Genomic DNA, 15328 nt, shown 5'->3' with positions numbered 1-15328 from the left:
TTAATTAAAATAACTATTTTTAATATAATTAATATTAATTACCCGCGGGTTTGGCGGGTTACCCGCGGGTTTTGGCGGGGCGGGTGCGGATATAAAAGTTTTTGTTTGCGGGTTATGCGGGTCGAGTTTTTGAATCGAAAAAATGATTCGATCCGCGGCGGGGCGGGGCGGGTTGACCCGCGAACCCAGCACTACAGCATAGGCATGGGATTGAAAAAAATAAATTGAATTATTTGAACCAACAACATAGTAAATTTTTTGAATGCCCAGATGGAAATAAAAGACAAAATCAATGCGTCTGCCGGGAGTCGAACCCGGGTCTATTGCTTGGAAGGCAATTATCCTAACCGTTGGACTACAGACGCTTCTGATCTATCTGTTTAGTTAATGTATTTTGTTTTAAAGTAGTTCCGCACTCGTCAAAACAAAAACGTCCCTATCTCATTTTGGGAGATACTTGCAAATGGAAACCAGTTTTAGAAATCTTCATGTGTTCTGGGACAGTTTTATACATTACGTAAATTTATTTTATTATTAATTTGCTGAAAAACCAGAGGACATTGATGTCATGCTTCACACAAAAATACATTTAATTATATAAGTAGTTAAGCACCATCCATCATATACTATTCTATTCTTTTTCGTACATTACTACGGATAAAAAGATCATATCTTGGATAAGATATCATGTGTATACAAATTAAAATTTACATGGCCTTTCACAAAAAAATTATAGAAAGTGGATTCATATGACATGCATGCTAATTGCTAAATCGGGTTTCTTGAATCGGTCGGAGTTAATAGCGGTTAAGTCCAAAATTTGGACTTGAGACACTTTTAATGGTAGTTCAATTCTTTTTCGGCCATAAATGAATTCTTTGTATATTCTGTAGAAGTATGTAAACCATGAATAAACCCAAAAGCTTTGAAAACATTTTCATTCACACATCCACTGCTCGTTTGAACCATGTTTTTCTTTGTCGTTTGAACCAAGTTACTAAACAATCATTAACATATACAATACCACATCTAGTACCATACTAAAATTCATTTAACTAAATTTACAGAATAAGTGACTTATGTTGATATGAGTTACTTAATTACTTAGAAATGCTATATACGACGTCAAGAGTAATAGTCCAATACTAACATACTGCATATCGATCCAAAATAACCAATTAAGATATATCAGCTTCCTAGCCTGCGTAGTATTATACAATGTATCTGTATATATATGTGTGGTCATGTAACTATGATCTATGATGAGACAAAATGAGGGAGAAATTCAAGCCTGACAGAAAAATTCCAAAGAGCACTGAGTCGGGAGGATACAGAATGAGAAATTTGAAGAAGATGCCAGAGGAAGATATATGACGCTTGTGTAGGACCTAAAATCTTTTGTCTACAGTATATAATATTCTTGTTTTGCCATTATCGATAGTTTATACAGCATTGCTGATGTTGATCCATCCAAGATCCACAATATTCCTCGTCTAACCAAAGGGACCATCAATACATGCATGTAAAGTAGATTACTAGTAGCTGATACACTCGCATAGCTTGTAATTTTCTCCTAGATTAGTCATGAGTCTAGGCTCTATTGAACTGTAAGTTTAGGACCATTTTAGTTAACAAAGAAAAACAAGGCCCATTCTACTATACCAAGCATGCATATATAATGCGTCTATAAGTTGTTTGATTGTAAATATGTATTGTGTATAAGAGCATTACACTACGGGTCTCTCATAAAATCTCTCACAATTAAAATAAACCAAAATATTGGAAATAAGAGAGATGATAGAAAAGTTTCCATTTGAGAGACTCATATGTGTTTGTGGAAAACTTATCATACATAACAATAACACCACATATATGTGATATATTTTTGTAAATTACTTAATTATAAATTAATTGCAGAGTAGATCATTTTTTGGTAAGATGCAGAGTAGATCATTTGAGCATGTATCATTAGAGATATATGCGGAGTACGGAGTACCATAGATAAGCATGATACATGAAAAAAGCTTGGCATGCTAATTAAATATTGTTAGTACGAAGACGTACAGTCATTTACTTATATTTTACAATAAACAATTTTTTAGTTGATTGGAGTAAACATTTGTGTTTATTTGGGTCCATGTAATAATAAGCACACAGGTCAAATGTACGTCTAATTTGTGTTTCCATTAAAGAAATACCCTGAAAGTAAGATAATATATGTAGTTGGCTATCTAACCATTTACGTATGATATCTTTTAATTTACGTCTTAATTGTGTTAAATGATATTCATAATAATGCCAAACCTTACTCAATGAGAAGTTTAGCAATTAGCATGCACCAAACCATTGATTTACCTCTTAAAACACTACATGCGCAAGCATTTTAAAATATAACACATTCTCTCTTTTCTTATAAATAATATTTCAGTCCATTCTTTCGCGTAGACTGCACTCTACCTATAAATTACGTGTATATATATATAGTATATATCTAGCATACAAATTAACGCAAATATCTTAAACAGGTAATAAGAAGCACATAAAATAACATTACCTTATTTGGCTTTAAAGCCTGGATGAGTGAGATCCCAATGTATTGGTTTAATTAATAATGATTTCTTAATCTCATGGTTTTGATTCTATCAGCATAATATTATAAATGTCACCATATTAAATATAGCTGAAATCTGTTAGTAGTAAGCTATTTATGCATATATGTGATTGGTAGTAGGATTAAATGATTCATAATGTATAAGTTGCTTTGAAATATGATGCATTTGCATGTAGTATGTTTAATCGTATTTATATAGCAATCTCAAAGGTTCGTAGGGGAAGTGGAGGTAGGCTGCATTAGTTGACATTTTACCGAAGGAGTGGTCAGTCATGCGCAACGCAATTACATTTTCCACATATCTACTTATTAATTATGTGTTTGGTACAATCCTCATTAATAACTGTTACCCTTGCTAAAGAGAAGTAGATAATATCGATAAAGCTATAAAACGCAAATTATCTAAATAATTCGTATGAAGTATGAACTCATTAATATTGGCTTAACATATTCATATAAATAATCCTGAAATATATGTTATTTCTTCTAGTGACATTTGGATTCTTTTCACCTTTTTTGTTGTTGCAAAAGTATAGCGGAAGAGCTTACAGTTATGCACATTTATTCCTTTTGCTTAATATTAGCTAAGTTGTAAGAAAGTTTATTTTAAAGTGATCCACAATGAATACAAATGATGGAAAAAGGGCCAGAATATCTTTAGAGACCTTTGTTTAAGTAAGAAATGTTAATTAGTGGGAAGTTAATTACCTGAGTCTTCTATAATACTATCTTAACCTCAACAAACTTTCGGTAGAAGATTAATTATAAAAATCTAAAAACGGGATGAATATAATGATCGTTTTTCAAGTATTAAAATCTATCTACACCATGAAACACTTCAACACAAATATATACATAATATATTAAGGGGGTGTTTGTACTGTTAAACTTAAAAAGACAATGTTTAAACTTTCAGATGAACACTAATCATTTTAAAATTTTATCTTGTTCAAAGTTCAAACACGATATGGTAGACCGTAAAGCCAAGCAACTGTAGTGCAGAAGAATTTTTTTAAGTGACATTTATAGCAGAAAATCTAGTCATTAATAGTAGAAAAATACAGTTTGACTACTAGAAAATAATTTATGGCAAAGATTATACAAGTGGTTATATTTAATATCTGCACCATTTTCACCCATCTTAGACCTACTCTGCTCCCTACACTATACAGTTACACATCAACTCAATACCCAAACAACAAGAAGATAAAAACCCCATAAAACCCATTTACATTGAAAAACAAACACACACACAATCCTTTCCTTTTCTCTCACGCCTTCTCACTCTCTCTATCTCTACCATTTACACCTCATCTTATATTTACCAACTTCGTTTCTTGGTATTTCCCGAGAAACATTCAAGGGAAGCCCTAAAACAGGTCACTTCTTAGGTGCGTGTGACCGTCAGAGAAAAGATAGACAGCTTCTTTCTTTCTTTCTTCTCCTTTTTCATTAGTTACCCTCTCTTGTTAATCAAACATGAACTCTTGTTTAGAAGCTGAGCATAGTCCAATCTTTGTTAATGGTCCGATCATCGTTGGTGCCGGTCCGTCCGGTTTATCCGTAGCGGCGTGTTTGTCAAACCGAGGCGTGCCATCAGTTATACTCGAGAGAACCGATTGCTTAGCCTCTTTATGGCAAAAACGTACCTACGACCGTCTCAAGCTCCACCTCCCTAAACACTTTTGCGAGCTTCCTCTTATGAAGTTCCCCAAAAACTTCCCGAGATACCCCTCCAAGCAACAATTCATCTCTTACATTGAGTCTTACGCTGCCCGGTTTAATATCGAACCGGTATTTAACCAAACCGTCGAGAAAGCTGAGTTCGATGTCGTCTCTGGTCTATGGAAGGTGAAGACGCAAGACGGTGTATACACATCCAAGTGGCTCGTGGTGGCAACAGGGGAGAATGCTGAACCGGTGGTACCAGATATACCGGGTTTAAAGAATTTTACTGGACCGGTTGTTCACACCAGTGCGTACAAGTCCGGTTCGGAGTTTGCAAACCAGAAGGTTTTGGTGGTTGGTTGTGGAAATTCCGGTATGGAGGTGTGCTTGGATCTTTGTAGATACAATGCTCTGCCTCATATGGTTGTTAGAAACCCTGTAAGTAATTAATTAATTTATGTTCAGTTTTTCATTATCAATGTACATACAAATGACCAGGCTGAACTAATCGGGTTTAATTAATTACTATAATGACGCAGGTACATGTATTACCAAGAGACTTTTTTGGTCTCTCGAGTTTTGGAATAGCAATGACACTATTGAAATGGTTTCCACTAAAGCTGGTGGACAATTTGCTCCTGCTTCTTGCTAATTCTTATCTTGGCAATACCGACCGGTTAGGCCTCCGACGACCCAAAACCGGACCAATTGAGCTCAAAAACGTCACCGGAAAAACTCCGGTTCTTGATGTAGGCGCCATATCTTTGATACAATCCGGTCAAATTAGAGTAAGTTTATACTCATAGTTTTCTTGTTAAATAATAGTACTAATATAAGTCTAAACTGCTTTTAGCTAGAAAGATTAGAGATGTGAATCAAACCTAGCATCCTGATAAATGAATATAAGACTTTCGGAAGAAAAGATTAGTTCTTTTATTACATGCACGCGTTAGTTCTTTGTTTATTTAATATAGCTGATTTTTTTGACTTGTTTTTATTTTTCTAACATAAATGATTCGTCTTGTGGTTAATAACTATTAGGTGACACAAGCGGTGAAAGAATTAACAAAGAAGGGAGCAAAGTTTGTGGACGGGCAAGAAATGGAGTTCGAGTCAATAATATTAGCGACCGGGTATAAGAGCAATGTACCCGATTGGCTCAAGGTACTAAAATCATATACTAATTGTTATTCATCATAGATCTCATCTATATATGTGATGATGATGAAATTATTTGAACCATCAACATATGCATGGAATTGAAATAAACTTCATTTTCAAGAATAACGGTGATGGTGATGGTAGAAATGATAAGGATACGCATATATCGATAGACACACACATGCAAATAAGGTACAAAGGCAATGAATAATTGTAATAGTTTTTAGTGTTATCAGTTAGCGACTCATCCATCGCTTTCTATGATACGGACGTAACACATGCAACAAAGGGAACAACATTCCAAAACTCTTATTTTCTCCATGCAGAATGGATCAAAACCTTTTTCACTATTTTAAATTCCCCAAAATTATAAATATTTGTATAAAGACAACAACTCTCTCGTCTTTTTTCTTGTTTCCACCGTCTCCTCTCCCTGTTTTTTGGTGTGTTTACTTGTTTTATGTAATTGAAAAAGTATAAATGATCCTTTGAAATTTACAGGAATATAGTTTTTTCACAAAAGAAGGAATGCCGAAAACGCCGTTTCCTAACGGATGGAAAGGAGAGAATGGACTTTACACGGTGGGTTTCACGAAGAGAGGGCTCTTGGGAACTGCCCTTGACGCCGTTAAGATAGCGGAGGATATAACCGACCAGTGGATGAAATCTAATGGTCCGTTGAGTGCTAGTAACATTTGTAGTTCTTGTATCATCCACTTTCATTTCAATAAATCATAAGAAATGGTTACCTTTTGTTTTGTTGTTGATTTTTTACTCTTTTTTTTGTAACACTCTCGATTTTTTTACTTTATTTCTCTCATTTCCATCCTTTCATGATCTCGGATGAGGTTTTGTATATTATTTAAGAAATATGTAGTAGTTACGAATGCCATGTATTGTAAATTTGCTCTTAGAATCTCTGTAAATTATGGGTAATTTTATGTGAAATAGGCTCTGAACTATGTTTTTTATATTTTTTTTTTGTCAGCCTATGTTTTGTATATTTAATTTAACAAATTCAGACTACTAATAACACATTTCTAGTTTTTCTGTTCTGGAAATGTTTTATTCAGAAAATTACAACTGCATTATTTTTTATTTATCACATATCTATGGACATTTTATAACTGTGGACTTTAAAAACAAAAAATATTATCAGTCGTGCGTATTACTTCAATTATACGTAAACAGTTGAACATATGATACACATCTACATTAGCACTGTCAGTTTTTATAAATTGGAAATATAGGTATATGATTTGGCCATTATTTTGACATATGGGATGAGTAGACTGTGACTGAGTGATGATGATTATGACTGTTCGTTAATGATTTAAAAATTATTTTGAAAATGGTCAATACTGTTCAGTCAATATGAAATTTTACTAGAATGTTTTAAAAAATATTTGTATTTATAGGTTGTCCACGAGGACGACAATGATAGAGCTCTGACGGATTTTGGATCATCTCGTACAAGAACTATCAGACAAGATCTTTTTACGTCATGCTAATATGCTATATACTTATATATATGTGCATACACACGCGGGAGAAGCAAACTGGGTATCTGTGCTTCGTATAGTTATAAAGGCACCATACGTCATATCACCAGATGGGTTAAAATTTAGTTAGAAAGCAACATTTAATGAGAAAAGATTGATAGTTTTTGGGGAAAGGTTTGAAAGTTGGGATGATTATTAAATGATAGTTTAACAAAGTCAAGTATCAGTACTGAGTCCAAATGTTCACACGAGACTCTCGAAAGTGTCTACCGATGTTTTTTTTTTTTGTAAAAAAGTGTTGAGTAGATCATCTACGTATACGACCACCACAAGAAGCTCTCCATTCTCTTCCCTTCGGTAAAGAGATGGCTCTTTCGAGCATCTTACAAATTTTAATCGTCGGAGGATCTGGTTTAGCTTAATGTTTCATGCCCTTGGTGCTTGACGTAGACCGTAGAGAACTTTCTTGAGTTTATACACTTTGTGTTCTTGTCCCTCAACAATAAATCCTTCTGGCTGTACTACAAATATGTCTTCCTTTAGTTCTCCATGGAGAAACGTTGTTTTTACGTTTAAGTGGTGAACTTCCCACCCATTTGAGGCTGCTAGTGCAATAATTAACCGAATGGTCTCAACACGAGCTACCGGTGCGAACACTTCGTCAAAATCAATTCCATGTTTCTGAACATAACCCTTTGCCACCAGTCGCGCTTTATACTTACTGATACTCCCGTCAGCGTTTCGTTTTATTTTAAACACCCATTTGAGCCCAATTGGCTTTACTCCAACCGGGAGTTCAACGAGGTCCCATGTATCATTCTTTTCTATCGAGAAAATCTCATCTTTACACGCATCTACCCACACTTTCACATCTTTTGCTTCCTTGAAATCCCACGGCTCCTCATTTATAATCATCAGTAGACGCTCGCATTCGACTTCGGCTAAGATAATGTAGTCATCAAGATATGAGGGTTTTGTAGTAACTCGTTGTGACCATCGAGGTTGCACTTCGTCATCTTCTTCACCAACCTGTTCTTCTTCGGTGCCCTCTTCATTCTCTTCTCCTTCCTCGACTCCTTCCTCGACTGTGATCACTTCTCGATCATCATAAGTTCTCACTAGTTTTATCGAAACAATGAGTTCTTCCTCGCCGTCGAACTCAGTTTCCTCTGTTTTGCTCCAGTTTCATTCTTTATTTTCATCAAAAACAACATCTCGACTAACCATGATTCTTTTGCTCGATGGATCAAGTAGGCGGCAAGCCTTTGACCCTGGTTCCACACCTAAGTGTACAAGCACCTTTGATCTGTCATCGAGTTTCCTTCTTCCAGCGTTCTTAGTCCGTGCATAACACACACAACCGAATACCCGTAGGTGAGTGAGGTTCGGTTTGGTTGATCGTAGAACCTCATACGGTTTTCTCTCATCTAGTGCTCGAGTTGAGACAAAGTTAATGAGGTATGTGGAATGCCTTACTGCCTCTCTCCAAAGGATGTTTGGTACGTGCATGGCCTTTAAGATGCTCCTCGTCATCTCCAAGAGGGTCCGGTTGCGTCGTTCTACCACTCCATTCTATTGTGGAGTGTACGGAGCTGTTAGATGTCGCTTAATGCCATGTTTTTCACAGTACTCGATGACAGATCAAAGGTGCTTGTACACTTAGGTGTGGAACCAGCCTCAAGAATCAATTCAAAGCTTGAAACAAACAAATGGCATTGTTTGACCCTGGTTCCACACCTAAGTGTACAAGCACCTTTGATCTGTCATCGAGTACTGTGAAAAACATGGCATTAAGCGACATCTAACAGCTCCGTACACTCCACAACAGAATGGAGTGGTAGAACGACGCAACCGGACCCTCTTGGAGATGACGAGGAGCATCTTAAAGGCCATGCACGTACCAAACATCCTTTGGGGAGAGGCAGTAAGGCATTCCACATACCTCATTAACCGTGTCTCGACTCGAGCACTAGATGAGAGAACACCGTATGAGGTTCTACGATCAACCAAACCGAACCTCACTCACCTACGGGTATTCGGTTGTGTGTGTTATGCACGGACTAAGAACGCTGGAAGAAGGAAACTCGATGACAGATCAAAGGTGCTTGTACACTTAGGTGTGGAACCAGGGTCAAAGGCTTGCCGCCTACTTGATCCATCGAGCAAAAGAATCATGGTTAGTCGAGATGTTGTTTTTGATGAAAATAAAGAATGAAACTGGAGCAAAACAGAGGAAACTGAGTTCGACGGCGAGGAAGAACTCATTGTCTCGATAAAACCAGTGAGAACTTATGATGATCGAGAAGTGATCACAGTCGAGGAAGGAGTCGAGGAAGGAGAAGAGAATGAAGAGGGCATCGAAGAAGAACAGGTTGGTGAAGAAGATGACGAAGTGCAACCTCGACTATCACAACGAGTTACTACAAAACCCTCATATCTTGATGACTACATTATCTTAGCCGAAGTCGAATGCGAGCGTCTACTGATGATTATAAATGAGGAGCCGTGGGATTTCAAGGAAGCAAAAGATGTGAAAGTGTGGGTAGATGCGTGTAAAGATGAGATTTTCTCGATAGAAAAGAATGATACATGGGACCTCGTTGAACTCCCGGTTGGAGTAAAGCCAATTGGGCTCAAATGGGTGTTTAAAATAAAACGAAACGCTGACGGGAGTATCAGTAAGTATAAAGCGCGACTGGTGGCAAAGGGTTATGTTCAGAAACATGGAATTGATTTTGACGAAGTGTTCGCACCGGTAGCTCGTGTTGAGACCATTCGGTTAATTATTGCACTAGCAGCCTCAAATGGGTGGGAAGTTCACCACTTAGACGTAAAAACAGCGTTTCTCCATGGAGAACTAAAGGAAGACGTGTTTGTAGTACAACCAGAAGGATTTATCATTGAGGGACAAGAACACAAAGTGTATAAACTCAAGAAAGCTCTCTACGGTCTACGTCAAGCACCAAGGACATGGAACATTAAGCTAAACCAGATCCTCCGACGATTAAAATTTGTAAGATGCTCGAAAGAGCCATCTCTTTACCGAAGGGAAGAGAATGGAGAGCTTCTTGTGGTGGTCGTATACGTAGATGATCTACTTGTCACTGGGTCATCACTTGAGCTTATACTAAACTTCAAGCGTGGAATGGCAAATCAATTCGAGATGAGTGACCTCGGGTTATTAACATACTATTTGGGCATTGAGGTTCATCAACGATCAGATGGGATTACTCTAGTGCAAGACAGATACGCGCGAAAGATCCTTGAAGATACCGGTATGAATACATGTAATCTTACACATATACCGTTGGAAATAAATGCAAAGATGTCAAAAGCACCGAGTGAAAAAAACATATCGATGAAACTATGTATCGTCGAAGTGTTGGCTGTCTTCGCTACTTGTTGCATACCCGTCCCGACTTGTCATTTTCGGTTGGCTTGCTCAGTCGTTACATGCAAGAGCCAAAGGAGTCTCACGGAACTGCATTAAAGCAGGTCTTACGGTATCTACGAGGAACATGCCCTCTTGGCTTATATTTCATGCGTGGAAAAGGCTTAAAGCTTGAAGGTTAGAGTGATGCTTCTCACAATGTAGACGATGACGATGGAAAGAGCACAACGGGTCATATATTCTACCTTGGTAAGAGTCCTATAACTTGGTGTTCGACTAAGCAAGAGATAGTTGCTTTGTCAAGCTGTGAGGCAGAGTTCATGGCCGCGACCGAGGCTGCGAAACAGGCTATTTGGCTCCAGGAACTACTAGGTGAAGTTCTAGGTGAAGTATGCAAGCGTGTAGTCATTCGTGTTGACAATAAATCTGCGATTGCTCTTACAAGAAATTCTGTGTTCCATGGCCGAAGTAAGCATATACATCGGAGGTTCCATTTTATTCGAGAATGTGTTGAAAACGAGCAAGTTGAAGTTGAGCATATCCCGGGGAATGAACAGAAGGCGGACATACTTACAAAGTCACTTGGAAGGATTAAATTCAAAGAAATTAGAAGTATAATTGGAGTACAAGATATGTGTGAAGAGAAGTTCAAGCTTAAGGGGGAGAATGTTGAGTTAAGCTTGAAGAAAAAAGAAACTTAAGAAACAAGCTATTGACCTAATCCTATCATGTTGAGGAATTGGAAAGTATAATGTATTTAGGAAGTTTTCTAGATATGTTATCATAGGATTAGGAAATAGAGCTCTCTATATATATTGATAACAACGATAATGATGGATGTGCGCGTTGAGTGATTCTTAGAGAGCTTGATTGAATTGTTGCTTGATTGAATAAGTGAAGAACTTCTTATTATTGCTTTGAGTTTCTATATTGTTTTGTGATTCTATAAAAAGTGACTATATTTTTTAAAAAATATTTCTTTTACAATATACGCACTGTTTTAAAAAAATATATATGAAATTTCTACTTATTTAATATATTATGATCATTAAATATTCTGCATTATTTTTATTATTGATGAAGATAGATGGAATATGATTGAGAACCTTGATTATAAAACCAATTAGTATTGAAATTTAGTCAAGAATAATAAGAAGATGAAGAGTGGACCCTGATCTGAAGATATCTTAGTGGTATGCTGCTTTAATGAGCAGCTTGACCTCCGCTGACAAATTTTATGCAAAAACCTAATAGTAAGAGTTTATGCCATCATCGTCTGTGTTTATCACGTAGGCTTGAAATGAGAAGGACCCTTCACTATCCCTACCTCTTTTGATTCCCTCTGTCTTCTTGTTTTCTTCTTGTTTATCAAACATTTATTTTGTTCTTTTAGCAACGGTGTTTTTTGGTTGCCTATAGTTTTGGATCCATATGTTTACATGTTGAATATACGTTTACCACTGATACGACGAGTCTATGTTGGAGATGTATGTATATATGTATCACGTGATTGAATTTTAGTAGGATTCGATATTATATACTACTAGTACTTAGTAAATACACATATACGTGGAGCCAAAGGTGAGTGGGGCATTCAGTTAATTATTTGCCTTCGGTTGGTTGATTATTTCGTTTTTCAATTTGTTGGCTTAGACAATCTCCTTTCTCCAATGCAATTTTTTTTTCATGTATTTCATTTTAAAATAAAATAACTCTATTATAGAGTAATTTTTGCTGATATGGTATAAATATCACTTTTTCTTCTAAGATTGTCTCTTACTTTGTACCTTTTTCGTGGAGCCATGAAGAAAATACGAAGAGATTTGCAGACCAACGGTGAAGGAGATTTGCTTCATTACGGACAATAACTACACTAGACCAGAAGTAATTACCATTCAGACTACACTGGTGATCAAGTCCTTAGTATCAGACATTGGGCTTTGTTTCTGTGCTAGTTTTGTCTGTCTGTTTTTCTGTTCTGTGGCGTTAGTGATTATAGCCCATTTCTTAATCACATTTAGGTACCATCCCCCTTACCTTTAAGTAATGTTATAGAATTTTGTTATTACATTGCTACATCTATTCACCACCTTGCAAGATTCTGTAGATTTCAGAGTTCATGTAAAACGAATATAGTCAAAAACAATAATATATCATACTTGTTTCATGCCTGGATTGTTGTTTTATTTTTTCTGATTTCACAACGATGTATTCATATGGGAACGTTTAGATTTATCTGAGTTTTGGTTAGCAAGTGATGACCCCTTAGATTCACATATCTAAAAAGGCAAAATAGAGAGGAAGAAGATAGTGCAAATAGGCTGAGTTAAGATGTTGAAGAAGCAGCCAGAACAGAAGGAACTGAACAGGAATTGTGTGGAAAGTTCAGGGGTGCAGATTATAAACAAAAATTGAGTAGAGTACACAAAATTCAGGATGCATGAGTGGTAATAACATGGTGAAGAGTGTGACAGTGTTATTCTCCTATCACGGTGGACTTCTTCAAGTCATACTTTATCATAGATAAAGCGCAAATGATTGCAATCACCATGCTTTGGTACACAAACGGTTTTAGCTGGGCTGGTATTCACTGGCTTCATCTTCTTTTTTTGGTCAAGTCACTGGCTTCTTTAAGATCCCTTCTTTAACAAGACCCCAAACTAGAAGCAATGACCCAAACATGCTCATTCTACCGGGCTTTAGCAAACCCCACAAAAGCCCCAGCTACAGAAAAAGTAGCTCCCAGCAAGAACATAAGTCACACTTGACCAAAACAATTCACTTAGTAACCGCTTTTACATGAAGCATTCCAAATGATATAGCGTGATTATGAGAAAGTGTGTTACATGAGAAAGAGAATAGTCATTTAATGTTCATATTAGTAGATTTTGTCGAATGGTGTGGGTTGCGTGTTATCTAAGGAACCCCGATTTCAGTTTTTTTTTTTTTTCTTTCCTTGCTGAAAAATCATCTCATTTCCATACTTCTCATCTTCTCATGTTAATTTGTGATGCCTACGGTTGAACCAACAGCTAAAAACACGTCTTAGCTTGGACTGCTAAACCCAAATGATAATTCAAAATGATTTTGGTTCGGTTCGGAAAGAAATTGATTGTCCGGTTCGCTTCCAAACCCAATCCAAACAACATCACTTTTGAAAACACTGTCCCTACTGGTGGGCCATGTGACAGAATAAAAAGAACTATGGCTAAACTCTCTGTCAAAGGACAGAGACCATATGGGCCCACTCCCTTATAGGCTTTTCCATTATTTCATCAGTCACCGTAAGATGCTTATCAGATCAACGGTTCATATCTCCCCACGTTCCCATCTCCTTTGCCTTTGGATCCTCATATTTCCTCAAGGCTCATTATCCTCCACGATTCACTCTCTACAACCGTCAGATTCTCCTCCCATCTAACGGCTGTAACCAAACTAATCCACTATTCCTTCCCGACATGACTCGCAACTAGAACTTCTTGTCACTTCTGTAAAATTCCCAAGTCCCGCCTCTTTTCCTCAATCTCTCTCTCTCTCTCTTCGATTACTTATCACCAGCTTCCGACACACTCTCTCTAAAGAAAAATGCAGGAGCAAGCGACAAGCTCTCTACCATCAAGCAGCGAGAGATCATCAAGCTCTAATCCGCATTTGGAGATCAAAGAAGGTAACCTTTTCTATCATGCATTGGTTTCCTCAAATTAGGACAGCAACTTTTTGTCTGCCCGACAAGAAAAAAAAACCTCGAGATCCGTTATTTAAAAAAAGATCTCTCCTTTTGATTTTTCGTTTCAGGAATCGAAAGCGATGAGGAGATACGGCGAGTTCCGGAGTTCGGAGGAGAAGCCACCGGAAAAGAAGCCTCTGGATCGGCGAATGGTCAGGACAGGACACAGATAGCTGTCGGAGAAGGTCAGAGGAAGCGAGGGAGGACTCCGGCTGAGAAAGAGACCAAGCGGCTAAAGAGGTACATTTTTACCATTGACGGTTAAAAGGCAATTTGGGTAAATAATAAAATAATAAGTGTGATGGGCTGTTTGGTAATTTGCATAGGTTGTTGAGGAACAGAGTGTCAGCACAGCAAGCAAGAGAGAGGAAGAAAGCGTACTTGGGTGAGTTGGAGACCAGAGTGAAAGACTTGGAGAACAGAAACTCTGAACTTGAAGAGAGACTCTCTACTTTGCAGAACGAGAACCAGATGCTTAGACAGGTACTACGTTGATTTTAATCTGACAATGTGTATGATTGATTGATCATTTGCAAGCCTTGGGATCTCTATTCATCAAACTAGGTTAGCCCATCTCCAACCACTAACACTATTTTAGTGTTAAAACCACTCTAGGTCTTCTCCAACCATAACACTAAACTTGAAGCTAAAACTATTTTATAATATTATATGTATTAAGTTTTTTATTTATTATTTATTTAATTGTATATTTTAGTAATAAAATAAGTATATAGTATTTTAGTGGGATAAATTGTGTTTTAGTGTGGTAAATAGTATCACACCAAATTTGGTGTCAAATTTTAGTGTTGCATTAAAATATTGTGATTTTTGCAGTTCCATCTGAAAAGATTTGGTGTAAAAATCACACTAAAATAGTGTTTTGTGAATTAAAAGATTAAGGAACTAATTCACAAATGTATGTAGATTCTTCAATGGTTATTATGTCTCTGGATTTTCTAATAAGTTTTTGGTGAATGCAGATTCTGAAGAACACAACAGGAAACAAGAGAGGAGGAGGAGGAGGAGGAGGTGGTTCTAACGCTGATGCAAGCCTTTGATCTCCCTTGTTCTTGTTTTTGTGCTATTTATGTGGATAAAATTTTACAGGGAAACGTATTAATAATAAATTATTGTACAATTTTTATATTTGCAATGGGATGTGACTTGTGAGATATTATATAGTTATCTTGTAATCTTTAGTCTTTTTTTTTTTCTTGGTTGGTCTGATAGATTTTCTTAATTCAAAAAGTTAATTTTGTTTTATGATG

General features: G+C 36.8%; 2 protein-coding genes and 1 non-coding gene across 3 annotated transcripts; 2 read left to right on the top strand and 1 right to left on the bottom strand.

Moving 5' to 3' along the window:
- Positions 1–293: 293 nt before the first annotated feature.
- On the bottom strand, positions 294–365 carry TRNAG-UCC. Its single transcript has one exon. It is a non-coding gene; the product is annotated as a tRNA-Gly (tRNA).
- Positions 366–3870: 3505 nt separating this feature from the next.
- LOC106326734 (probable indole-3-pyruvate monooxygenase YUCCA4) lies at positions 3871–6331 on the top strand. Its single transcript, XM_013764651.1, has 4 exons — positions 3871–4717; positions 4819–5067; positions 5321–5443; positions 5942–6331. Exons 1-4 carry the CDS (start codon positions 4091–4093, stop codon positions 6176–6178), a joined length of 1236 nt encoding a protein of 411 aa, XP_013620105.1. The 5' UTR covers positions 3871–4090; the 3' UTR covers positions 6179–6331.
- Positions 6332–13829: 7498 nt separating this feature from the next.
- Positions 13830–15269, top strand: LOC106326737 (transcription factor HY5-like). The gene is made up of 4 exons (XM_013764656.1): positions 13830–14000; positions 14129–14300; positions 14387–14543; positions 15041–15269. Exons 1-4 carry the CDS (start codon positions 13919–13921, stop codon positions 15116–15118), a joined length of 489 nt encoding a protein of 162 aa, XP_013620110.1. The 5' UTR covers positions 13830–13918; the 3' UTR covers positions 15119–15269.
- The last annotated feature ends 59 nt before the right edge of the window (positions 15270–15328 follow it).

Source organism: Brassica oleracea, chromosome C2 (genome assembly GCF_000695525.1).
Source record: "Brassica oleracea var. oleracea cultivar TO1000 chromosome C2, BOL, whole genome shotgun sequence".
Classification (NCBI taxonomy): Eukaryota; Viridiplantae; Streptophyta; class Magnoliopsida; order Brassicales; family Brassicaceae; genus Brassica; species Brassica oleracea.
Note: the sequence above shows the minus strand (reverse complement) of the source record. Positions and strands in the feature narration are given on the sequence as shown.